A 27,095-nucleotide genomic window follows, 5' to 3' on the forward strand; every position below is an offset into this window, starting at 1 on the left:
ATTTTATCCCATAACCATTATCTTACTCAATTCGGCGTAGCCTTGAACACCTTGAACATGCTTATGACCTCACCCAAGACGACGGTTTGTGAGCCGTTTGCTGTATTTTTAGACCCCACTAGATGGTGCTTTCTGTTCATGAGACCTTTTTGCCTCAAAGCAAACCAGTGGCCTCATATGGTGGGTCAGGGGTACAGCGGATGGTTCATGAAGCGTCCTTTTGCATCACTATATCTATTAGCATGTGCAATATTTTCTTAATTACGCTGCTTCGTATTTAGCATGAAACTGAATCACAAGAGGAGAATACCTATAACATTTTATTTAAACGCTTTTTGTCAGTGATGTTTTCTATTTTTTGTACATTGTTTACATTTCAATTCTTTACACCCCTTTTCTATTCGGTTTTATATTCTATATATCTATATGTAATATATATTATATTTATATTCACATTATGTTTTCTGTTTATTCTGTTTATATTTTGTTTAATTCATATTCTATTCATCTTACTTCAATCTGTATTTGTATTCTTCCTGATTCTGATCATTCTTGCGCCACCAAGGAAAGTCTTCCAACGACGTAGCTTGTGCCATGGCCGTAAAAGCATTCATTCATTCATTCATATTGCCCACAAAATAAAATTCAGATTTTATGAATGAATAAAGGGTGAAAAAAAAGCTTTTCAGCCTTTTGCATGCACCATGTCTGGACTACAGATCTTATTCTGCATCCACACCACCTACACCATGTAACTTAATAACCCGTTAATGACCCGAAGACCTAGAATGATGTGGTGTCCCAGTTCCGACCAGATCATGTCTATCAGCCGGTGTCAGCGAAGAGCACCATAGACGAATCGATTTAGTAGAGGAATCAGTTCAGGCAGCTTGAACGCAGCTTTAGCTGTTTTGTATGACCTGTGGAAAGCAGTTCTGTAGGACTCGGTCGTCTGGGAACAAACAGTATTTCCTGCTGTGCCAGCTGAGACGGACAAAAAACAATATTTTTAAAATATATATTGATTTATATGCAGCGTGTCGATTATCAACTTCTTCTTCGTCGATACACATAATAACAGGCTCTTCCACAGGGAAAATATGTCGTATCGATTACCCTTTTAAAGACCGAAGTGTTAGTTCCTCGGAGGCGCCGCGGTGACAGATATAGAGGTGTTAATTGTCTTGGTTCTCGGGCCTGTCTTTGTACTTTTGTTAAGGAGATTTTAAACCTACTTCCTTCTTTTTATTAGGAAAGAAGCAACCTACAATGTTAAACCAGCTGTGATTGTTCTGTTTTCCTTGAACTGTTTTCGAAGGACAATAACTTAGGCTACGTCCTAATGACTTCGGACGACTGGGGTAATATGACCCTTTCTCAAATTATTTTGAGTTACAATAAATTAATTTCACATTTAATATAATACAATATTTAAATATTACGGGGCTACTTCAACATAAATAACTATCTAGGCCTACGTAACAATATTAATATTCAATTAATATTCAATTTCTCATCAAGTAGCCTATAACATTTCTCTTGGAAATAACAAATATGAACCGTATTTAGATTATTAGCCATTATAAGCCTAGGTGAAAATAAAAATATAGTTTTGAATGTCGGTATTAGTAATAATAAAATTGTTATTCCTTACTGTTCAATCACCATTATTTATTACGGCTTAGTTACGGTCTGCCTTTTTTCGAGTGCCGCCGCTTGTAGTATTGTATTGTTGTAGTATTCATCCAAATTAGTTATGAGCATAAATATTACGATTTTTCTTCTAGTATACATGGACAGAACGGGTATGATCGTATAATCGTGTGTCCCCAGATGAAACAGGAAGGCTTATGATAGAACGAGTACCTTGGGAAACAGAATAAAATAAAGCAAAAACCGCACACCTGCTCCATCGTTAGCTGGCGCTCGTTTTATGGATCACAAATGTCTCCAGCTGTGCTGTACATCCAGCGGAAGAGAATCCAGGGGAAGCAGTGACGGAGAAAGATCACTGATTGGAGAGATTTGAAATCGGAAGGATTTGAACGTTAAATTCACTCAGTGGTACATAGTTCCACAATAGATTCTTCAAAATAATTTTAAATGAAGAGAAACTAAATAAAGGGCTAGTTTTTGAATTTCGAATTTTTGTCGAAATGCTGCTCACTTTATTCTGTTATTTTGATATTATTTATCATGCATGATTATTATCCATGCTAAATATGAGATTGTTTTTAAACACAGAAGATGTCCATCCACCTTCCATACACCTATCTTGGTCAGAAACCTATCCTACATACTCAAAAAACAAAGTACCGACGAGTACCCAAAAGTGTGCAAAGGTTTGTCTCTGGGGCTGTACCCTATTCAGTATTCAGTGGGAATCTTTTATGTAGGCCTATATACCTTAGAAATTTGTATTTATTAAATACAGCTATGTACCAAAAATGTACCTTTTACCACTGGTACACTAATGTACTTTTTCAATAGGTGCTAATATTTCCCTTGAATGGTACTACCCCAGTGACAACTCAAAGTAGCAAAAATGAAATAACCAGAAATACAGAGTAAATCTTTCTTTACTGTTTATTTCTGAGAAACATTTTCTTCTTCTTCTTCTTCTTCTTATTATTATTATTGTTATTATTAGGTCATTGATGTTGTTGTTATTATAAGATAAGATAAGATAAGAAGAACTTTATTTATTTATTAAGATGAAATTCTTTCATCTTAAACATCAGTGCAACAAGAGGAGTAAATATGAGACAGTAAAGAGCTTAAAAAGAACAGTAGCAATAGTGTAAAAACAGAATAACAAAATAAATATAACAAAATAACAAATAACTATAACAGACATAATAAAATAACAGATAATTAGTGCAAGTGGTTATGAAAAGTGACTTAGTGTTTGTGCCATGGATAAAATGAGATAGCAGCTTGTGATGAGGGGATGTAAGCAAACATTCAATAGCATACTTGTGAGTAAATAAAAAGCAGATGAGTAATATTGTACAATCCGAATGAGAACCTAATGACATAAATGCTTAAAAAAATGAAAAAGATCACCTACAGAAGGGGGAAGAGTTATATACTCTTATTACCACAGGTAGAAAGGATTTCCTGTGGCGTTGAGTTCTGCATTTGCAGGTAATGAGTCTTTTGCTGTGTGTGCTCTGATGACCCATCATGGAGGCGTGCATGGGGTGAGAAGGGTCGTCCATGATACTGAGAAGCTTTTTCATCATTCTCCTCTCAGACACCTCCACCGGGTTCTCCAGTCTGACACCCAGGACAGAACTAGCCTTTTTAATCAGCTTGTTCAACCTATTCAGCCTAATTTATATGTTATTATTTCTTTTTGACCATAATGGATTAACTATTTCCAATTCATCCTCATAAAATGCAGACGCAGGGCTTGTGGGTGGTCTTTGAAATACAAATGCTCTTTAAAATGAACTGCATCAGTGTAGTCTGTCGAAATCTGGCCATCTCTAATCTTGTGAATGTCTGTTCCCACACATACAAAGAGCAGTACCTGGGTGATTTGGACATAGGAATAGCTGCTAATTTCCTTTCCAGAAAAATCTCTCAATTTGTAGTGAACGGGTTCAGTCAAATCCATCACAGATTTATAATGCTCCTTTATCATGTGCAGAGAATGTATTACATCAAAAGCCTTATCAAAGAAATGAGACATCAATGACAATTGCTGAAGTTCTGGACAGTCAGAGATTTGGAATCCATTTTTTCCTGATGATATGAGATGAATGAATCATAGTTTTCTTTGAGAAAGCTAAACAAGAACTTAATATCACTGGCAATTTCTTGCTGGACTGACATGGAAAGGTTTGTATGCTGTGGAAAACCAACACCTTGAAGTACCATAGTTAGCAAAAGTACAGTAGCTGGTGCAGTCTATAAGAATGAAAGTTAGAAAACCTAGACTGGAAGTCATTTATACCACAAATTATGCTGAAATTATGTTCATGTGCAAGAATAAGTCCAACATGCCAAAGAAGCTTCACAAGGTGAAAAGTCTGTCGTGAGCATTTTGGACAAAGGTGTAGCTGAGGCGAAGTACTGAACGCACAAACAGAACGCGGAGGGAAAGAGCAAACAAGAAGTCAAACTTATCATCTCGTTTGTGCCTTTTTCAGTGGATTTTTCAGCTACTGTAGTAAATCTTGTCCATATTTAGTTTGTGGGTAATTTATTATTTTCTTCCTCAACTTCTAAAAGTTTGATTTAAGGGGGCAGGACGTTTGTTTAAGGGGGCGTTGCCCCCTCTTGCCCCAGCGTAGAGCTGGCCCCAGCAGGGACAGATGCACTGATGTTTTAAAAATTTATATTTAACTTAATGTTTTTTTTTCTCTTAAGCAGTATTTCACTGTGACTTTTCCCTTTAAAATAAAACATGACATAGCTATTTATGTAAATTGTATATTCATTACCAAAGCATTTATCAGAAATACAAAAAATATGTATGTGTTGCATTGCATGTTGATTTATGTGGCGCACCTAAATTTTATGCTGGTGCTCCTAAAATTTTCAATAATGAGCACCAATGCTACTAGTGGAAAATGTAATCTGGAGCCCTGGAAACAGTATGCTGTTCTGTCAAATGTGAACAGTATTTAAGAGGTGTAAAGGACAACTGCAGTGTGTATTTCTTCTTTCTTCCATTTGCTGCAATACTCAGTTTAACAGTTGTATTGTTCTAACAATGCGCTAACTCCTGAGGATCTTCAGAAAAGGGTATTTCATCAATATATCCTTAATGACCATGCCATTTGCTATTTCTTGCCTACTCCATGTAAAGATTTTCTTCATATAGTCTTTCACAATTGACATGTCAGGTTGAGTCTTTCTATGCTGTCATGCAAATGCCTTAAAGTGGGCATCAGCAGACACAGAATCCTCCCCAACCATGCATGAGTTCTTTATAAAAGCAGACAAAAGGAACAATAAATCCCATGCGCAACATACTCTGTAAATTACACAAATTTTCCTTTACTCTTTCTTAAAACTCATAACAGTACGTGGGAACTTGCCAGTGAAGGGGTTGGTCTCTTAGGACACAAGCTTTCACATGTGATCTTATTTTTCCTTCTTTGATGAAATTTCTCTGTAAAGCTTATGACTTTTGTGTCATTAACAAGTGGTGCATGTTCTGCCTTAAATTTACATTTAAGTGACAAATGCCAAGTATTCCAGTTGGGCCAGATAAATTGAATCTGGAAAGCCATTATCACAATTGTAACTGCAGTCTTGTGCATTGCTATCATGTAAAATTACTTTCAAGCAACTTGCACTAAAACACTAATAAACAACTAACTTTCAGTTTAGTAGTTAGGTAAATGCAGTAGTTCTTTGTTGCCCCTGGCCTATATGAGTCCTCTTCATGGAGCACTGCAAGTAAAGTAAGCCTTAAAATACTCAAAATGGCACTTACATTGTGTGCTGTGCTGTCATTTCATAGTGTTCTGATTATCTTATTCCTGTATCTTGAAATCTTTTGATATTGTTCTTCGGCATTTAAACATTTTTAGCCATCATTTGAAAAATGCTGAACAGGTAGATCACTTACCTTTCAACTGCTGTGCACTGAGGCAGCTTTCTCTGGTGTCAAGTAAGAGTGACCTCTCTGTACTGTTACGATCCAGTCTAGGGTTGGACCGCAACAAAGTGAAAGGGAAGGAGGGATTGGGGAGGACAGGACAACTAGGGCTAGGAGAAGGGAACACGGGACACAGAGGGAGTCTTTTTTTATAGTTTTTTTTTTATAGTTTTTCACAAACACAGTACAAACACTAGGTGTAACGAACGTCAGGAGTGACAAAGGCCAAAGAAACAAACAAAAGCACATCTACCGAGTATCCCAAGCTGAGCTACCTAAGTGAACACAAAGAAAATGGTGAAATGAAACAACAATGCCTAAATCTATCTCCCTGACCAAACAAACAATAATCCCCACGTTAACGAATAAACCAAAAAAGGCAGACACTCCCTACACACCTAGTGAAACACGAAACACCAAGCCGAGGCAAAGGTATCAAAAGGGAAAACCGAGAGGCGAAGTCGAAACACAGGCGAAAGTCCAAAACCAATCAAGCAATCAGAAACAAAGGCGAAAGTACAAATAAGGGCGAGGCGAGAATCGAAAGTCAAGGGCAAAACAGTCATACACGATCAATCAAACAAAGCAAAAGCGAACAGAGAGCGAGCTAGCAGGCGAGAAGCAAGTAGCGGGCAACGAAGGGACGAAGCGGCGAACTCTTCAGCCGGTGAACCGGAAACGGCTCCGAGGGCAAGGGAGGCGGGGTCAGGTCCTGAGGGCGGAGTCGAGGGGGCGGGCGACCAATCGGCGAGTGGGCAGGACGTCCGAAGGACCTGCAGGCATCCTCCTGAACTTATGGCACGTAACACTTACGGCACGTACCCGAAACTTACGGCACGTAACACCCCCCCACACAAGAGTGAACCCACACGGGTCACCAAAATACACATATCCCAAACAAAAAACAACAAAAACCACAAAATAAACATAAGAAAACAAACAGAACGGAACTTCAGGGGAGGTAACAGAGTTATTAGGATCCGGGGTCACAGACTCAATCTTCGAAGGTTTATCCAGCAACGGCACAGACATGAACGTGTCCTCGAGGTCAATGTCGGCAAGCTGGCGCCGCTGTGCACGAGTAAGCACACACGCAGGAAACACCGTCGGGTGTTCCACCGCTACATCATTTTCACACAGCACAGGGTCCAGAACGACTTCGGGTAGAGGAACGATTCTCTTCCCCGCTATGTCATTCCCAAGAATAAACGTAATGCCTGGGACAGGTAACTGGGGCTGGACAGCTACCCGCACGTATCCCGAGAAATCGGGAGTACACAAATAAACGGTGTGCAGGGGAACTCCAGCCACACACAAATCAATTCCCTGCACTAACACATCCGTACCACAGTACGTATTGACAGACAGGGGAATAACCCCTTCCACCAAGAAGGACTGAGCGGCTCCCGTATCCCGCAGGATAGTCACAGGGTGCCGAGCATCAGTCACACTGAGCGAAACCAACCCAGGAAATACAAATGGTTCGAAAGCAGCGTCAATACGAGAGGACGAGGGCGAAGAACTGTCGGGGCAGGCAGCAACATTTACTTTCCTAGCTGCTGATCGAGCTTCCTTGCGCTTTAACACAGGACAAACAGATATAATATGGCCCACTTCGTGGCAATAGAAACACTCGCGTTTCTCCACGGGTGGTGGAGACGATGCTGACGAGGGGGAGGATACGACTGGACGAGTTTTACGTGGCAAAGGAATCGGAGTAAACACAGGTTTGTGGGTCAAAACGAACTCGTCAGCGAGGGTGGCAGCTTCAGTTAGCGAAGTGACCTTTTGCTCATTCAGGTACACTACCACTCGATCAGGAACACAGTTCTTAAATTCTTCTAACAGGACCAGTTCCTTAAGCTGGTCGAAGGTAAACACACCACTAGCGCCGCACCACTTATCAAACAAGACGGCTTTCTCGCGTGCGAACTCCACGTATGTTTGGCTGGCGGATTTGGGAAGATTTCGAAAGTTCTGCCGATAAGCTTCCGGCACTAATTCATAAGCCCTAAGCACAGTAGCCTTCACAATGTCGTAATCTAGGCTCTGCTCTAACGCAAGAGCCGAACAAACCTCCTGTGCCTTACCCACAAGCTTACATTGCAGTAACAGTGACCAAAGGTGTTTGGGCCAGTTCAATGTCATAGCAATGCGCTCAAAAATGGAAAAGTAGGCGTCTACCTCATTTTCCCGAAACACAGGAACAAGACCGATGTGTCGGCTCACATCAAAGCTCGATCTACCAATTTCCGGGGAGACAGGCGAGCTCAAGGGAGACCGGGGACGGGGTCTAGGAGCGTCTTGGGCGTCAGCCTGGTCTCGGGCGGAGCGAGCTGCGGGTGGAGGTGTACCTGGTGTGGGTGCTTTACGCGGAAGAGGCATCGGTTTTTGGTCGCCCATGCTCATCCGACGTAACTCCAGCTCCTTCTCAGCCTCCATCTCCATAGCCCGGACACGGAGTAGCTGAGCCTGGTACTCCTGTCTCTTAATCTCAAGCTCGAGCTCCCGTAGCTTAATCGTCAGCAGTAGGTCCTCCCTGGTTGAGCGGGGATCTCCAAGATCCATGCGGTGTCCACTCCCTGGATCGTCGCTGCTGGCCTCCGCTACAGCAGACATCCGAACCGGGGTGGCAGCAACACTAGGGGATCCACCCAACTCAGGCAGTATACCTTGCTGAACCAATTCATCGAGCAGAATTTGCTTAACAACCCGCTTGGAAGCCTCAGCGGGGACCAAAATGTTAAAGAAGTCTGCTATCTGTAGCAGATCATCCTTGCGGCACACATCAAATTGTTCGAGTGTGGGGTAAAGGGTGAACGCAACAAGGTCGAATTGGGCCATCACGATTACTGCAATCACCACAACACCCCCCCACACAAAAAAAATCCGCCAGACAAGCACGAAAGGGAAAGAAGGAAAGGACGAGCCCCCAATTTTGTTACGATCCAGTCTAGGGTTGGACCGCAACAAAGTGAAAGGGAAGGAGGGATTGGGGAGGACAGGACAACTAGGGCTAGGAGAAGGGAACACGGGACACAGAGGGAGTCTTTTTTTATAGTTTTTTTTTTATAGTTTTTCACAAACACAGTACAAACACTAGGTGTAACGAACGTCAGGAGTGACAAAGGCCAAAGAAACAAACAAAAGCACATCTACCGAGTATCCCAAGCTGAGCTACCTAAGTGAACACAAAGAAAATGGTGAAATGAAACAACAATGCCTAAATCTATCTCCCTGACCAAACAAACAATAATCCCCACGTTAACGAATAAACCAAAAAAGGCAGACACTCCCTACACACCTAGTGAAACACGAAACACCAAGCCGAGGCAAAGGTATCAAAAGGGAAAACCGAGAGGCGAAGTCGAAACACAGGCGAAAGTCCAAAACCAATCAAGCAATCAGAAACAAAGGCGAAAGTACAAATAAGGGCGAGGCGAGAATCGAAAGTCAAGGGCAAAACAGTCATACACGATCAATCAAACAAAGCAAAAGCGAACAGAGAGCGAGCTAGCAGGCGAGAAGCAAGTAGCGGGCAACGAAGGGACGAAGCGGCGAACTCTTCAGCCGGTGAACCGGAAACGGCTCCGAGGGCAAGGGAGGCGGGGTCAGGTCCTGAGGGCGGAGTCGAGGGGGCGGGCGACCAATCGGCGAGTGGGCAGGACGTCCGAAGGACCTGCAGGCATCCTCCTGAACTTATGGCACGTAACACTTACGGCACGTACCCGAAACTTACGGCACGTAACAGTACCAACAGCCAAAGTCTCTGAATTTTAACTGTTTTTTGAAAGACACGTCAAACAGATAAGTTATCATAATGTAGCGCTGGTAAGATCTGCTCATCCCAGCGCGTGTATATAGCCCTGTGTCTGTGTATTGTAAATAGCCCTTCTTGTACTGTTGTTGTTAATGGTTGCATTGCCCTATTGTCGCATGTGTGTTTGCCCGTGTCTTGTGTGTACCTGCCCGTGTCTGATCCTCGCAAGTTCTTAGCTTGTATAAATCTCCCACCGTATGTGCACCTTACAGTTCCACATCTGACCTCTTTGTGTTTCCGCTGTGTTAGTTGCTTTTCCCACTAAAATAAAATGTAGGCCTATTTAAATTCAATGGTCTTTACCTTTCTATATCAAATTAGGTGAGTTAAGTTGCCTAAATACATGCTAATTTTCAGTAGGCTGGTAATAGTCACTTATAGATAAGTCAGACCATGTCCCACCACCTTGTTAGTGATTATAAATATAAATTTACCACACATTCATATGCAAAATCATAAATTACCCCCATATACTGTATAACATCATCATGTTAATATTTATGTAATATAACAATGTACTGGTACTATAACCATATAAGGAAACCTTACCAGAGCTGTTAAAATTCTACCTCGCTACTGTTCATTTCACCTGCAATTAACCTAGCAAGCTATAAAACTGGCATTAAATAATTTGAACTGTCGCCACTGCGCATTAATCAGTTCACAAAATTAACATACCTTTGAATTTCTGTGTCTGTGTTCTTTCACAAGCTTTTCAATGAGCGCCTCAGTCATTAAACCCCTGAGTAACAGCGTTACATAATTTCTTGTAGAAAAATCTGAGAAAGTGATGACTTGGTGCAGACCGACCATTATATTTGAAGATGGTGTGAGGTTCAAATAGTTTCTTCCCGCCTTTTTAATACGTCATCATGCAGTGTCGCCAACTGGGTGGAGGCGAGAGTTTAACTGCATCTCTGAGCCGCCTTCTTGGGTGTTCCATTCGGTTGTCTGGTTTGTCATGTTAATGACTTGGGCTCAAGACTTGCAGGTTCATCAACGAAATAACAGTTTAAGCATCCATAAGTCAGATGAGATTGAGTTCACAAGACACTCAGCACATTAAGTTCTATAAAAATGAGTAAAACCTAAATACAAACAAATTTTGCATAATTCATTTATTGCAGTCCACCAAGAATTTAATTGTACATAACTTCCCTTTATCATGATAATCTTAGCAAAGCTATGAAATTGATCACTCCTGACTAGCATTACAACTTAAAACAAGGTCTGCCTTTAGAAATACTAAAAAATGCTATCTTAAAAAAAATAAACTAATCATAATACAATATAGTGTGCATGGGTGCGTTAATGGTGTGTGTGCCCTGTGATGGGTTGGCACCCCATCCTGGGTTGTCCCCTGACTCCGGGATGGACTCTAGACCCCACGCGACCCTGAAGAGGACAAACGGGTTCAGAAAATGAATGGATGGATAATACAGTATCATACAAGTGCCTAATAGCTTTTAGTGGGAATCCTAGTACATGTTACTAATATGGCATGCTGGCTGTACTATGTTTTGAGGAATAAGTGGTACAGTTAGTTAGTACCTTTTCAGTTAGTTTACGGTGCATATTTGGTCTCATAAAGCCTAACTTTGTACTGTGGAGGGTGCATTCCTAAAAAGTGTACTTGTGAGTACCGGACTGTACCTGTTTCATACCCCTGTTTTTGAGTGTGTAGTCAGAAAAGGGTCCAAGGCAGAGGAACACCTCAATAGAATATCAGTCTGTTACAGGGCATATTGACATGCAGACAAGTAAGTGACACTCAATCCCTTCAGTTCAGAGCTGTAATGAAACTTAATTTTTAATAGAGGCATTTATATTCATATTCATTTTTATCCATTCGTCCATCCATTTCCGCATCCATCTTCCAAATGCTTTTCCTGGTCAGGGTCGTGACATTTTTTGATGAATTGTTACGGTATACTTTAATAATGTACGTCATGAGGATTAACAAGTACATTAATGTTTCGTTAAACAACTGCTGGCTGAGTCTCATTGGCTCCAGGTTTGTGGGTCAATTCCTGCCCCTTCTCTCTGTATTTGGAGTGCTGCAGTTCAGCAAACTTGTATTGCTAAATTGTCCATAATGTGATTGTGTTTGAGGAAGGACACTGGACTGCCTACCTGTGCAGGGTATCCCCTCCCTTATGCTCCATGCTTTCTGTTAGGGGTCCTACGTTCACTGTGACCCTGTTATAAGCTGATGAACGAAACCTTATTTTCAAGCTGCCCAAACATCTGCATGGTCATGAAGGATTACTGATTCTGCGACACAGTGACCTTCAGCGAATTCCTCCTCAGCAATAAAATCTGCCATTACTTTCTCAAACATGCCCAACAGCTCCCCAGAAAACTTTCCAAACTGTGCATGGCACAAAACCAAACTGGGACCATTTCCAGAAATTTTATATCATTTAGGTCATGTTGGTGTAGTTGTGAATTATATATTTATTCAGATTAATACTGCACTATGTTGTTATGATTGTGTTTTTATTAAAGATCTTTATTTTTCAATGATGTCAAGAATCAATTAATAGTTTTAATGTTATCATAATAGTTGGTATATTACCTCACACATGAGGAGTTGCGGGCTCAGTTTCTGCTCCTTGCTCTCTATGTGGGTTTTATTTTCTAAATGTTCCTTGTTGTATTCTGGGATTCTCCTACAGTCTGTCTGTCCGTCCGTCCGTCCATCCATCCATCCATCCATCCATCCATCCAATCAACCATCCATCCATCCATCCATCCATCCATTTTCCCACTGCTCATTCAGTACATGGAAGGGAATGGAGCATATTCCAGGCATAAATAGAAACGGAGTAAAAACCCAGAAGATGTTCATCTCTTCAGTCAGAGATTGAAATTTCACATGCAAAAACTAGGATTCAAATGCAGCAACCCAGTATGCCAACAAGGCAAATATAGAGCTAGAATTGCTATTATGCTAATTATTGTTAGTGTTACTATTATACAATAATTATATTTTAATTGTTTATCTCCCCTTACATGATGTGCATAAAGACAGTAGTTAGATGATTATTGTTTTAGTATAATGCACTTGTTCTGTATGCCCACAACCTCTAGGTCCAACAGTGAATGTATATGTAAACAATTATTAGATACACCGAGATACACATGTTTATTAGATACACATGTTTCTTGTGACTGTAGCTTTCGGCCAGGAGAAGGCATTGTCCTCCAGTTGGTGGGTTGGCAGTTTTGGCTTCTCCTGGCTTCCAGTTCAATTTCTCTCACCTATTCCAAAGCCAACAAGAGGCTCTCTCTGTTGCCTCCCCCAACCTCTGAGCAGCTGTGTTCCTTTCTCTTCCTGCTAGTCCCAAAGCTGTGAAATATCTTCGCACAGATTTTGCTGGGAAACTCCACACAGACTGTGTCTGTCCCTGCATTATTGGACCAGGTCTTGGTACTTAGTGGCTTTCCTTTGTAAGGCCTCTTGGCAACCGTCTTCCCATGGGACCGTCAGTTCGATCAGGATAATCCTCTTCACCTACTCAGACTTTATAAGCACATCAGGCCTCAGTGTTTTCTGAAGACCTGGGGAGAAAGTAACTTCCATTCCAGGTTTATCCTAACCTCCTGTGATTGTACAGTTTGCAGGATACTCTTCTTGGTTCTCTTAAATGATGGTGCAGGGATGAGTTTCCCAATAACGATGGCTCTTAGCGTCTTACAAAGACTCTAAAGATATATTTTACGAAAGGTATTTCTTTTCTTTCATCTGTTTCCCAAACTATCTCTTAAGAGATTGCTTAAGGGAGAGTTTCTTAAGTGTGACCTTAATAGGTGCCGGAACACCTGATTGGTTGACATCGATGGCTCGAGAATTGATTATTCCCTCCATGCAGCAAGTTCTTTATAAATATAACACCGCAGGAGTCCTTCAAAATATTGCATTAATAAAAACGGGGAAGAAGCTAAAAATAAAATACAAAAATAACAAATTGAATCAACTAACCACAAATATGATTTTCCACAATTAGGTGCACAAACCCACCTCCCCAGATTGTAGTATCAACATTTTATTTGCTCTATAATAATAATAATAATAATACATTTATTATATATAGCGCTATAAAACACCTGCATACAGCAATATGTGTGCATGTCATTGATATAGGGACAAGCAATGGCACAAAAGCTGAAAGAAAAGTTGTGTTATTGTCATAACATAAGGAAATGCCCTATGTGCTTCAGTATTAAGGACTATTCCAAGGTGCTTTTTTGGGGAAAATGAACCCACAGTGACAACTCTTATCAACCTCATGAATGGAAATTTTGATATGTTGTGACTTTGCCACATTTACAGAGCTGTGCGCATTCAGGGCCACCGGAAATAGGGGGAAAGCGAATTTGTTTAATAGGCGTGTCGACAAGTCGTCAAATCAGGTGATGCAAAAATGGATACACCCCACAACAAAAACTACTAAATCTAATATTTTGTGTAACCTCCATGATTTTTAAGGACAGTACCATGTCTTCTAGGCATGGAATGAACAAGTTGGCAACATATTGCAACATCTATCTTTTCCCAGCCTTCAAGAATAACTTCTTTTAGAGCCTGGATGCTGGATGGAGAGTGACGCTCTTCAGAATCCCCCATAGACGTCCAGTTGGGTTCAGATCAGGAGACATACTTGGCTACTGAATCATTTTCACCCTGTTCTTCTTCAGAAATGCAGCAGTGGCCTTAGATGCATGTTTTGGTTCATTGTCATGGTGGAAAAGTGCACGATGACCAAGGGCTTGGAGTGACGGTAGCATCCTCTCTTTCAATACAGAGCAGTACCTCTGTGAATTCATGACACCATCAATGAAATGCAGCTCCCTGACCCCAGCAGCGCTCATGCAGCCCCACGTAAGGACCCTGCTGCCACCATGTTTCACTGTAGGCACCATGCATTCTTCTTTCTACTCCTCACCTTTGCGACACCATACAGTTTTGAAGCCATCCGTGCCAGAAACATTTATCTTGGTCTCGTCACTCCAGAGTATCTTCATCTTTTTCAGCATGGGTCCTGGCAAGTTCTGGCTTTAGGAGAGGCTTCCTTAGTGGACGACCCCCCCACTTGCCATTCCTCTGCAGTGTATGCCGTATTGTGTCACGGGAAACACTCACCCTAGTTTGGCTTTCTGCTTCTTTAGCTCACTGCAGGGAACTTGCGTGGCGATGTTCTTCAACGCTTCTCATCAGAAGACGTTCCCGTCGAGGTGTTAACTTCCGTGGACGGCCTGGACTTCTCTGTGAGACGGTTGCAATTCCATCTTTCTTAAATTTTTGCATCACTTTTGCTACAGTATTTTGACTGATAAGTACAGCTTTGCTGATCTTCTTGTAGCCTTCACCTTTCTTGTGTAAAGAAATTATTTTCTATCTCAGGTCTTGTTACTTTTCCCTTCCATGTGGTGCCATCGCTGACAGCATGGAATTGGAAGGAGTTTCTATGTTAAGTAACGCCATTTTATAGTCAAAATGCCTGTTTAATGAATAATTAGACTCACCTGTGGTTGATTTCTGGTTAATTAGAATTTTGTCTAAAATTTAGGTTTGCCCCTAAGAATTTAATGGGGTGTACTCATTATAAATTTACTTTTTTTGCGTGAGCAAATTAGCAAATTAGGTTTACAATCAATTTTGTAGTATAGTATCCCATAAAAATGTTGATTCTGAAAGGAAACTAAAGGTTTTCTGACAAAACTGTTGGGGGTGTACTCATTTACCGTATGCTGAGCACTGTACTTATATATTTCTATATACTATAGTGTTATAGAATTCTTATATAATCCTGATATAATCACATGCGTTTTGGACTGTAACATTTCCTTCCGAATCAATGTTAAAAAAACTTTTGTTTTGTTATATTTTCGGGTTTCTGAACGCTGCAATATTGCGTTTGGCCATGAGGCGTTTGGCCAGTAACTTAATACAGCCCCCCCCGGATGGTGTAGTGGCAGAAAGGATCATATATAAGCGACACGCGCATATTTAGGTGTTCCTGCTCCCAAAGTCTGGAGTTATGTCAATGGGAGGGCATGCTTAACTGAAAAAAAAGCGCGCAGCTATGCACTTTTTGTGCTAATTTATAACCTATAATATAATTTTATTTTGTAACATTGGCCAAGTAGCCTATTCTTCTTTCTACTACTACTACTACTACTACTATTATTATTATTATTATTATTATTATTATTATTATTATTATTATTATTATTATTAGATTGCTGTTTTTATTGTTGTTGTTATCGTTGGTGTCCAAAGAGGAGTGTCAGTGTTTTTTTTTCCTCAAAAGTTCAAATATAGAATAACGTAGAAAATAACGAGTGGCTCGTATCACTCCTTTATTTACGAACAAGATTAGGAACTGTATTAGTTACGGAGGGTTTCGGGAAAGACTCATTAATTAACGAAAGATTTTAAGTACGAGATAACGAAGTACTTAGCGGAAGCCTTCATGAAACGCACCCCGGATTCATTATACAGCAGCGTTTTGACGAGAAACTAAGACTCACAGTTAGTCGATTAATTATAATCGAACGAATAAGTCAGTTATGTTCATAACTACAGTGTTTAAATGAAATATATTTTAACAGATTGAGAAGTGTTATATTATTTGTTTTGTAAAGAAAAACAACAGACCTACTAAAAACAAAAAATCACCGACGACGATGACCACAGCGATATTAATAAAAAAAGCATTAACAAATACATAATTATTTATCATTATCATTTAGATTTGAAAAGCGTTGAAGTCTTACGTTTGTTCAAATAGTATGTCATTCTCCTACAATTTATTCTAAATCTACAATAAATAAATTACGCTTCACTGTGGCTGGCATTATAGACCTACTTTGGTTTTATAAAAAGGAACATTTGTTGATAATTTATGATTGTTTTGCTTTATGGTATATACGATCTACACAACAAATGAAGATATGCTCATAAAATGAATATACAAATGAATATACAAAACCATGTAAAATTGTAGGCCTATATATTTTTTTCGATTTAAATAATGATATGTCACTGTGCTCCACAATCGAAATTTTGTATTAAATTGCACCGTAAATAAGCACACTCTATATTTAAATAATCGCTAAGGTTTTGCAGTTGATTTGAATATATTAATAATGTCGACAAACCTTCAACGCGTTTTTAAATAACAAGAACTCAAATGATTTTATTCGCAAACATTTTTTTTTTAGTCTTCCCTTACTATCAAAATAAGCAACTTGAAGTTAAAGTTTTCATTATTTTCTAGGAGGTGTGAGAGGGACTGACATATGGTCATGGAAGCATGCAGTCTATGATCAGCCCGACCTACTCTAGGGGTTATAGCTGCTCCCAGCCACCCAGACTACCGCGCTTCGGGCAGTAAGTAACAGCCTGGGTGGTTCACAGGGCTGATTAAAAGCACCTCAAATTCAGCACCTTATTTATTATCTCATATTAGGAGGTCAGCCGCATTTATGGAGGAATGTGAGTTATTAAAGGTTGGCTGAAATATGCTATAGGAAATATGGAAGTATGACACAGGGTTCACGAGGAAATCTATGACACTAGCACAGTCATTTTGCACATTAGCTTTTATAAAAATCATAAACTATTTTAGATTTACTGTTTACTGTATGTAATTTTATATATTTCTAGAGAGAAAAAAAAAACAAGTTCATGCATGTCCAATAAAAAAATTAAAATGCTACTTATATTACCACATGTGACAATACAGTTTTTACAACTGAAAATACCATGATTATTTATACTTTAAGTGTTTTTTAAAATCTATGGGAAAAAATGAGAACAACAGTAAATTAATAGAAAAATCAAACAATGCATAAATGTATATTCTGTTAATTCACGTGTGAATAATGGACAATACAATCAAAGCTGTTTTATTTCAAGCTCTAACATACATAGATACATACAGTACTGTGCAAACGCCTTGAACCCATTGTTTCCCAGGATAGACTCCAAACCCTCACAACCCAGGTATATCATATAAAAAATGAATGAATGAGTGAGTGAGTGAGTGAGTGAGTGAATGAACATAATCGAAACATAATATCCTTCTGCACAGTGCTGTATATCAAGCTGGCATCTCTGGATAAGGCCATGGAGAAGATTACTATGCATATATTAACTGATATGCTTCTGAAGCAGCGGCATGGTGGCACAATGCTTAGCACTGTTGCCTCACACCTCTGGGACCCGGTTTTGAGTCTCTGCCCTGCCTCTACATGTATGGGGTTTGCATGCATGTTCTCCCTGCCTCATTGTAAGCTTTCCCCCAGTTTCTCCCCACCGCCGTAAAACATCGTAAAGTGAATCACCAGATCATCCCAGGGTGAGTCACCCAGTTGTGTGCATGGTGTATGTGACATGTCATGGGTTGGTGGCCCATTCTGGGATATTCCCTACCTTGTGCCCATAGCTTATGGGAGAGGCTGCAGACCCCCCTGATCCTACGTAGGACAAGTGGGTTTAGAAAAAGGATGGATGCCCCCTGACCAATTAGTGGCATTTTTGGACAAAGGTCAAATGTTTAGGCATTTATTAACTAATGTGCCTTCAGACCACATCCTGTGCAGCTTTCTACATTTATAAGCAGGCGACTGGCATCCATCCATCCATTTTCCAAACCGCTTATCCTTTCGGGTCATGGGGTCCGGAACCTATCCCGGGAGCAATGGGCACGAGGCAGGAAACAACCCAGGACAGAGGGCCAGCCCATCACAGGGCACACTCACACACCATTCACTCACACATGCACACCTATGGGCAATCTAGTGATTCCAATTAGCCTTAGCATGTCTTTGGACTGTGGGGGGAGACCAGAGTGCCCGGAGGAAACCCCACACACATGTAACCCAGGAGGAGACTCAAACCCTCGGCCCAGAGGTGTGAGGCAACAGTACTAACCGCTGCACCACCATGCCGCCCACTGGCATTCATATGAAATAGTTTTTTGAGTAGTTTTATTGAAGCTGGAGAATTTGGACTGTCCCCTTAGGAAGCTGTAGAATCAAAAATAGTTTTATTGCATTGTGACATGGAATAGTGTCATATGACAATCTGTGTTAGGTCTTAGTCCCCCTTTTTAATTTTTATTGCACCTTCTCCGTTATCTGGCTGTATAGGTCGCATAACAATTCTGTCATGTCTATCACAAAAGTGTCTACAATATTTTCTATAATAGAATATCTTTACTGTCATTGTTCATGTATAATGGAACTTTGTGTTTACCCACCAATGCTACATCTCGTAGGAGATAAATAAAAATTAGGCAAAGAAAAGCATAATGAAGATTAATAAAATAATTGTGTACAATTATTATTATTATTGTTATGATATTGTTAATTGATTGATTGTTATGGTATTGTTAATTTGGATGTCATGTTTCTCTTGTATTTTGTTTAGTCTGTATGTGTCCTGTGTATGATCACACTGACTGCATATTTGACAGTGCATTGAAGAAGCTGTGAAGGAACAGATATGTAGGCACAACCATTTTGAGAAGTAATATCCCTTTTCAGGGGGAGTGTTTTGTGATGCTGTAGTTTGCTTCTTAGGTCCCCCTGAGGTTCTTCTTCTCCTTTAGTGTTGTACACTCTCACTAGTCTGATTTAGCATCCATAAGGCCTGAGACTACATAAAAGCAATTGTACTTCAGTTTTACAGACATATATGTTCTTCATTTATGAATCAGAGCCTCAGATACTTGACATTTCCCCTAATTTAGCCAGGAAGAGGGTAGAATAATGTTTCTGATCTGGTGGTGCGTGAGACCGTTTTCAGTAGGTTGTGGAGTGTAGAATATATAATTTCACAGCAAAGAAAATGGGAATTTGTAAAAGCAGTATGAAGAAACACTAAATTCTTGCAACTTAAGCTAATATTTTATGAGCCATTGCCATTGCAGGACAGAAACTTCATATAACCTCTGGATGTGGTGCCTTCAGTCTATGGTTGCAAGTTGAAGTCCTGCCCATGGCTCCTCATCCAAGTGGAGTTTGTATGTTCTTGCCAAGGTTAAATAATCTACATCCAATGCACTGCCATACGCGGTGGCAAGATTAATCTGGATCTCTCAAACCCTGCACATAACCTGATCCAGCTTTTTCCTTATGGCAGACAACTAAGATCCCTACTGATAAAAAACCTCCTTTATCAGGAAAACTGTCTGAACAATCAAGATGTTACTGGCGTACTGCCTAACGTCATATAATGACCTAACTCATGTAAAGTGCATCCCCCTAGCAACGTTAATTGACGTATGAATACCCATTGTACATATGGTATTAATCCATTAACCAATCCAGCTTCTAACTATTCATCCTGCACAGAGTGTATAACCAGTCCCGTGCCCTATGCTTGGGACACCATATGTCTTAACCAACAATTTCTGTAATCTTTACAAATACAACATCATGATATATTTATATATTTTAATATATAAATATATGTATATATCGATTCCTCTCCTCATTCTGATAATTTCCAAATAAAAGTTACATTGCTTCATTTTTTCGTGTCACGCATGACGGGTTTTGATTTGAAATGATTACACGTATTACAATGTATTATAATGCGTGAGGTCGTAAACTATTGCTTAAAGGTTAATTGTTTTAAACGTAAATTGAAAACATATACTGTCTACATCATTTATACATTCATTCAACGCGGAATTAAACTTTGCTTTGTATGTGTTAAAACATTCTAAGACATATCCCAAATCAGCAACTATTGTTTATTTTATTACACGAATGAAAAATTGTTCGAAAAAACTATTTAAATGATAGTCTTTGATTATATAACTGATTCTTTAAAGCTTATACCAACTTCCCACCCGATCCTTTAAAGATTATGCTAGGTATACTCCTACCCAACTTCCAAAATTAAAAATGTACATTGCATTAATAAAATCGATTTTTTAAGTAGACGTCTTGAAAAAGCAGAATGTTGCATCAGTATCCATCGAACCTGTACTCAGCGGGTTATATCGTTTTGTTTGCTTGATTCATATTCTACCATTCATTTCTCATCTTCAAATCATCCCTTATCGCATAAAATTGATTACTGAGGAAATGGCAAAATATTTCAAATTGAAATTGTATTATTTTCTTTGTAGTTTCAGAATTAGTTTTTTTCATAAACGGATCCATCTATAATGAAGCAGTAGGCTATTTACTGTCATAATTACATTCTTGTTCAGTGACAAACAGTGGTTTTAATGACATTTCTGACTTCTTATCTATTAAGTATTTTTACCACAGAACATTTCTACGAAATTGCTTTCATATTGCTTTCTCAGGAATAGATCTATTAAACCACGCAATTCAACGAAGTCATTTTATAGACGACGTTTTTGGTTTATCTGTGCGGAAATTAACAGCTGTAAGGGCGACATGCCGATTTTTTTGAAGACGAACACAGTACACATGCCTTATGTGAATTCAGTGCTTCCCCTTGCCATCTAATGGTCTACTACCTCGCATTTCGTTATAATTTGCTTTGGGCCTATAGAAAAATTAAGAAAATTACTATGATCGCCTACTTATAGTTTTCACCTAACGATTTTTCATCCATTATATCTCATTCTTAGTCGATTTAAACACGCATACATATATTACATTTAAAAAGTAGTCTGCTATTAAACAACTGACGTTACAATTCTCTCGCTGTTGGCTCTGGTTGAATATAGAGACTGACACCTTTTCATTCTAGAATAGCTTTTAAATATGCCACGCTCTAGCTTTTGTAACATGACATCTGGCAGGACATTTAACGGATATTAAGGGATATTTAAGAGGTATTAAGCTTTTCCAAGCTTCATTGGTTACGTAGGTTAAGCGATATAACCTCCAAGACCGTAGAACAAATTTCTCGAATATACAGCACCGCAACGCCTACAGCCAGTTTGAATGTAAAGAAGCAATCGTTATCGGAACCGTCAACGTTCGGACAACATTAGAAAAAACAGGGAATATATCTCATAATGCTAATGTCAATTTAATTTAATTTCTATAGAAATTATAATACGATTTCCTTAGACGTATGTAGCAGCACATTTTGAATTCCTTTAATGCACTAAATGTAGACTAGGAAATATCCAACGTCCTACATCTTCATATCGACTTGTTTCAGTGCAAATTCAGCCTTTAGACAATTAATTGGCGAAGTCGTAAACTTGACCTTGCTTCTGCGGCTACCGTCTGGCTGGTTTGTTTGTTCCTGATTGGAACCCTTAAAGAGGCTAGACTTTTAACTTTAAACTTGGCCTTGACCTTGAGGGCTATGTCTGACCTGTATGTAAAGAAGCTTGAGGAAAAGAAATGGGGAGGTGGATACAAAGGTTACCAAGTGCATCCTTTCGAAATGGGTGGTCGGAGCTATGCTAGAAGCAGATTGTGCCGTACACCACAATGGAAGCACTTAAAATTATAAACACTGATGCAGGCGGGCACACCTCAGTTTTGCCTCTCTTTGTGGATACGGCCTTTTGCGCCTCCGACTCATTAGATGAATCCGAACCAATATCGAAACCAAAAATAGGGAAAAAAACTGAAAACAAAAACTTATGAAAATGGGTCGATCCACCGACTTTGTAGCCTACAAATAAGTCACACAAGTTGTTACTTAAGACATTAAGATAAAAACGTTTCATTTTAATAGGAAATTGGCGTGTAGTCAGTTTTAAAATTTCGAAAGTAGATTAATACAAAACCCAAATACAATTTATCATTTACTACATTTAACGGTATAAGCATGACAATACGGATTATTCATTTTATACTTGTGCCAAATATTAACATAATTCCTCAGTTACCTGATTTCCTCATTTTTGCCGAAATTATGCGTAAAAATGAACTTGTTCTTAATCAGTAATGACAATCGAGAACGTTTAACAATTCCGGTTATCCTTATACAAAACAACAAAAAATTCTTTATTTTAATGTCTATGTAATACTTTGTATTCAGCACGCTGAAAGTAGGTCTATTTGACATATTAATAGTTATATATTGTAGGCAATATTAAAATAAATCTAAAATGAATGTTCCATTCATAAGTTCATTTAGTAACACTAAGTAACATAATGTTTGAAAATTCTGTTAAAACACGGCTGATCTTGCAAAGTATATTGCTGAAATAAAGAAATATTTGAAGATTTGTAAATAATAATAATAATAATAATAATAATAATAATAATAACAACAACAACAAACTGAACCATTACATCTGTTATCTTCAGGATAAGATTGCCATTTTAAATGCAAAATACATTCTTAGTTATGCAGTGCTGTTTCGTGTCGCTACTCTTTGCACCACGCATATATATACACGATCCTAAGGTCCGATAGGCTCTCCTCCATGTTAAAACATGCCAGAAGGTTGATATTTTGAGATGTTGCATATTTCTGACAAATGAGCAGATCTTCTATTGCATTTTGGTGCTTTCATGCCATATAAAAAATATTTAGGCTAATGTGCTGATCCGTTTTCCATAACCGTTTATTTAATGCACAGCTGGTCCAAGTGAGCTCTGGCAGGAGCCAGGGCAAATCATAGCTGGGGTTCCTACCAAGGCACGCCGTCTCCCACACTTATACACACTAAGGACAATTTATAGACAATGATTTACATCAAGCATAATTTTGGGGGCTCGGGGGAAGCCGTAGTACCCAGAAAAAACCCTCAAAACCAAGACTGAAACCACAACTCGAGATCTTAATCACCAGTGACACCCTCAGATAAAAACATATATCTTCAGAAAATGTAATCCTGCTGCTTTCACAATAATTGTTTTCTAAGAGTGTGCGTCTTCCTTGAAATATTAAAGCATATGGTTTAGCGCAATTTTAGCTTACAAAGTACAGCATAATAAAGATTATACAGACATTTCAAAAGCAATTCCAAATCATTGTTCTGACAGGCACCTACAAGGTTACGTTTTGTATACCACGTGACCACTTTTCAGCCAATGGATCTTAATTGTTTCGAGCCTAATCCTTGCGTCAGGACATTTCTTTGGATGTAATCGCGTGTGCTCCTCTGGATTTGTCTTTAACTCAGAATTCCTTCGCTGAATGGTGAGCGTGATATGACCACCTCCCTGGTTCTAAATCCTCGTTGGGCTGACACGGTTATGTTTGTATATGAAAACAATTTGGATGAGCTTAACAAGAACATGGAAGGTCTGGTCGGTGCGGGCAATTTTGCAACTAACCAGTGCAGAAATCTAATGGCTCACTCTGCTTTGGGAGGTCATCCCTCTAGCCTTGTACACACCTCCGGCTATTCCATGGAAGGGTCTGCTTCAGGTTCGGGGGAAACGGGCAAACAGTGTCCCCCGTGCCAGGCAGTTCCTCAGGGCTCCTCCGCTACGCCTCTTCCATATGGGTATTTCGGTAACGGCTATTATTCTTGCAGAATGGGGAGGGGATCTTTAAAATCCTGTACCCAGTCCAGTCCCCTTACCAGCTATTCGGCAGCCGAAAAATACATGGACACTTCAGTTCCAACAGAAGAATATTCCAGTAGACCGAAAGAATTTGCATTTTACCATGGTTATGCCAACCCTTACCAACCGATGGCGAGCTATTTGGACGTTTCAGTAGTGCAAACAATCGGTCCAGGGGAACCTCGGCATGAGACTCTTCTGCCAATGGACAGTTTTCAACCATGGGCGCTAACTAACGGATGGAGTAGTCAAATGTACTGCTCCAAAGACCAAAGTCAGACGGGACACCTTTGGAAATCTGCACTAGCAGGTAATATATATATTTTGCTAATTATACATATACCACATACACTAATTTTTGTAATTATTTAGCTAAAACAAACGCTACTTCCAAATTGCGTAAGGATGCTACATAGGCCTTATGAGATTTACGACACGCTTTTTTTATTTTCCTTGAAAACGAATTACTTCCAAACAGAGTTTGTGATCGCTTTCTTTTAAATAACAAAATAGTCTACTGGAAAATCCGCCAAATGTCTTATGTCCTTTTCATAAGTATTCCCATTTTACTATGTTTCTTGAATGTTATTACAATGTGGAAATGTGTTCAGATCGGTTTCCGGTCTGAAATATCAACTACTGACGGGAAACGCGGCTATATTTTTATGATGATTTCCAGACGTAGTGGGTCACCAGCAAGACGGCAGTCCCTTCCGTCGCGGGAGGAAGAAAAGGATACCTTACACCAAGGTGCAGCTTAAGGAACTGGAAAGAGAATATGCTGCAAACAAATTCATCACGAAAGACAAAAGAAGAAAAATCTCCGCAATAACCAACTTGTCCGAGAGACAAATTACTATCTGGTTTCAAAACAGAAGGGTGAAGGAAAAGAAATTTGTGGCAAAAGTGAAGAACCCTGCTCCCTAAGGGTCGATGGTGAAATATACAAATGACTTAAAATCGTGTTTATATTTTCTTCATTATTCATTTTACACACATGTATGTTTTGCATTTCGGATTGTATTGCTTGCCTGTGAAATCGCCGAAACGACCCCTTTAAAAGGTATGTTCCCAAATGGAGATGCAATAATTGGGAAAGATTCCAATGTATTAGTAAGAGATTGAAATTAAACTCTCCTTACACCTTTAGCCTTTGCGCTTTCATATATACTTAAACGTTTATTTCGCTGTCTGATAACATTTGTGGTGTTTCTTCTTATTTTCGTTATTTTCAGCACTTCTGCATTAGATTTAGTATTATATATAATACCATCTTTAGTGTTTTTCGAAGAGGGAAACTTGCATGCTGAAAAACACTTAATCTTGAAGAATAATTATATAATTTCATTATAATTTCAATAAGGCGATTTATATATTAAGATATTATGAAGACCGTATTTTCTGTGTCAGTCGCTTGTTAGTATGACGTCATCGTTAGGTGAATGAATTCATATAACACAATTATGGGTTGTAGCTTCAAAAGAGTTCAGTTTTTTTTATTGTTTCGATTTAAATGTCGTAGTTGCATGAAAAAATATTAGTATTGTCCTAACCCCGCTGCATGAGCACGCACGCAATATTCTGCTTTGTGTCCTGTAAAATGCAGCACTTAAAAGCTGTTCATGATGGATTGGAATATGAATGTGAATAATCAATAATATAAAATTAACCATAACTGTCTTGTAATTCATGTAAAACAGTAACCGTTTAAATATCTTTCAATTAATAGGTTCCTGGGATTTTTTTTAGGAAAATGCGATTTGAAATACGTTCCGGAGAAATGGGCATGTTAACATTTAAATATGTCTTTACTGTCTACCTTTTGAAATATTGTATCTGTATTTTGTGTCTCTCTGAATAAAAAAAAAATCTAAATTAATGATTAAATATCTTGTCTGCATATGTCAGATATCAAAAATAACCCTTAAGAGAGCTGTAAATTGAGTTAGGATTGTGTTATATACTTGGAAGAGGGACATTTTAAATGTTAATTAACTTTTTAAATATCTTTACACAATTAAAAATCGTGAGTATAGTGTCCATGGAGCTTCTCTAAATCCCTTCTTAACCTTGACCTTCAGCGTCACGTGCACTGCAGCTAAGCAATGACCTTGACTCCAACTAGACATGAATAGTAAAGCAGGGATCGGTTGTTATTGTAGATTGTGTGAACAGCCAGCACATCGCTCTTGATCCCATCCAAGCATATGTATCATTTGATTCCGGTTTATTTAAGCATTCTAATAATTCTACCCTGATAATGCCATATTTTTGAGTTAATAAAAATAAGCTCTTGCTGTAATTCTTTTAATGGTGTTTTCGTGGATAATTTATTCATGTCTATATGGTTCAACAGTTAAATTATCCAGCAGCAGTGCGTCACCGTATACTTTTTACCTGCGTATTGATAGAGTTTGAAATTATTTAATTTTTGTTTTAATAATGATTTAAACATCTTCACATGACGCACACAAACATCCTTCCTGTTATTCTATACGTACTTGTCAGCTTCATTACTGAGCGACAAACCTAGGATATGCGAGGCAAATCCAAGTGCCTTTACTTTAAACACACACAAAGACACACATACACCCAACACACACACATACACACTCACACGCGTATGTAAAATATATGTAAAAATTGATCTAAAATAATACATAAAAACAAATATTAAACAGCTTAGAGGTTTAATATCTAACGGGACTGAAGGTAATATTGCGATATATGCTTGTTTTTTAATGTTTAAAAAACATCCAGTCCTGACCACACGTAGGCCTATTACACGAGATGCTACAATCACGCAATTATATAAAATAGAAAGTGAACAATACGCTGTAGCTATATAAAAACAAGTACACACAAAACCTGTTTACATGATTGTGCGCTTCCAGAGAACTTCATATGTTTGTTTCGAATAATGACTGAACAGAATATCTAATACAGCATGAAAAATCGGAAATCTCAAAGATTTGTAATGAAAATCAGAGAAAAATACGATGTTAAATTCTTGATAAATTCCACACGCTCTGTGTTTAATATTTTTTGAGTGTATGTCTTTTGTATTTTGCTGCATATCAGATTCTGTTCCAGCGCGTCGGTAATGTAGGCTATTCTTAAAAGTGCATAATTTGAACCCTTCGTGGTTTTTCCTAATATCTTGTATTTCCTATG

At 38.9% G+C, this 27,095-nt stretch overlaps 1 protein-coding gene across 1 annotated transcript; it reads left to right on the forward strand.

The window, feature by feature from the left end:
• The first annotated feature begins 23,547 nt into the window (after window positions 1-23,547).
• hoxb13a (homeobox B13a) lies at window positions 23,548-25,069 on the forward strand. Its single transcript, XM_023814381.2, has 2 exons — window positions 23,548-24,231; window positions 24,601-25,069. The coding sequence occupies exons 1-2, from the start codon at window positions 23,562-23,564 to the stop codon at window positions 24,846-24,848; spliced, it is 918 nt and encodes a 305-aa protein (XP_023670149.1). The 5' UTR covers window positions 23,548-23,561; the 3' UTR covers window positions 24,849-25,069.
• The last annotated feature ends 2,026 nt before the right edge of the window (window positions 25,070-27,095 follow it).

Source organism: Paramormyrops kingsleyae, chromosome 5, assembly GCF_048594095.1.
Source record: "Paramormyrops kingsleyae isolate MSU_618 chromosome 5, PKINGS_0.4, whole genome shotgun sequence".
Classification (NCBI taxonomy): domain Eukaryota; kingdom Metazoa; phylum Chordata; class Actinopteri; order Osteoglossiformes; family Mormyridae; genus Paramormyrops; species Paramormyrops kingsleyae.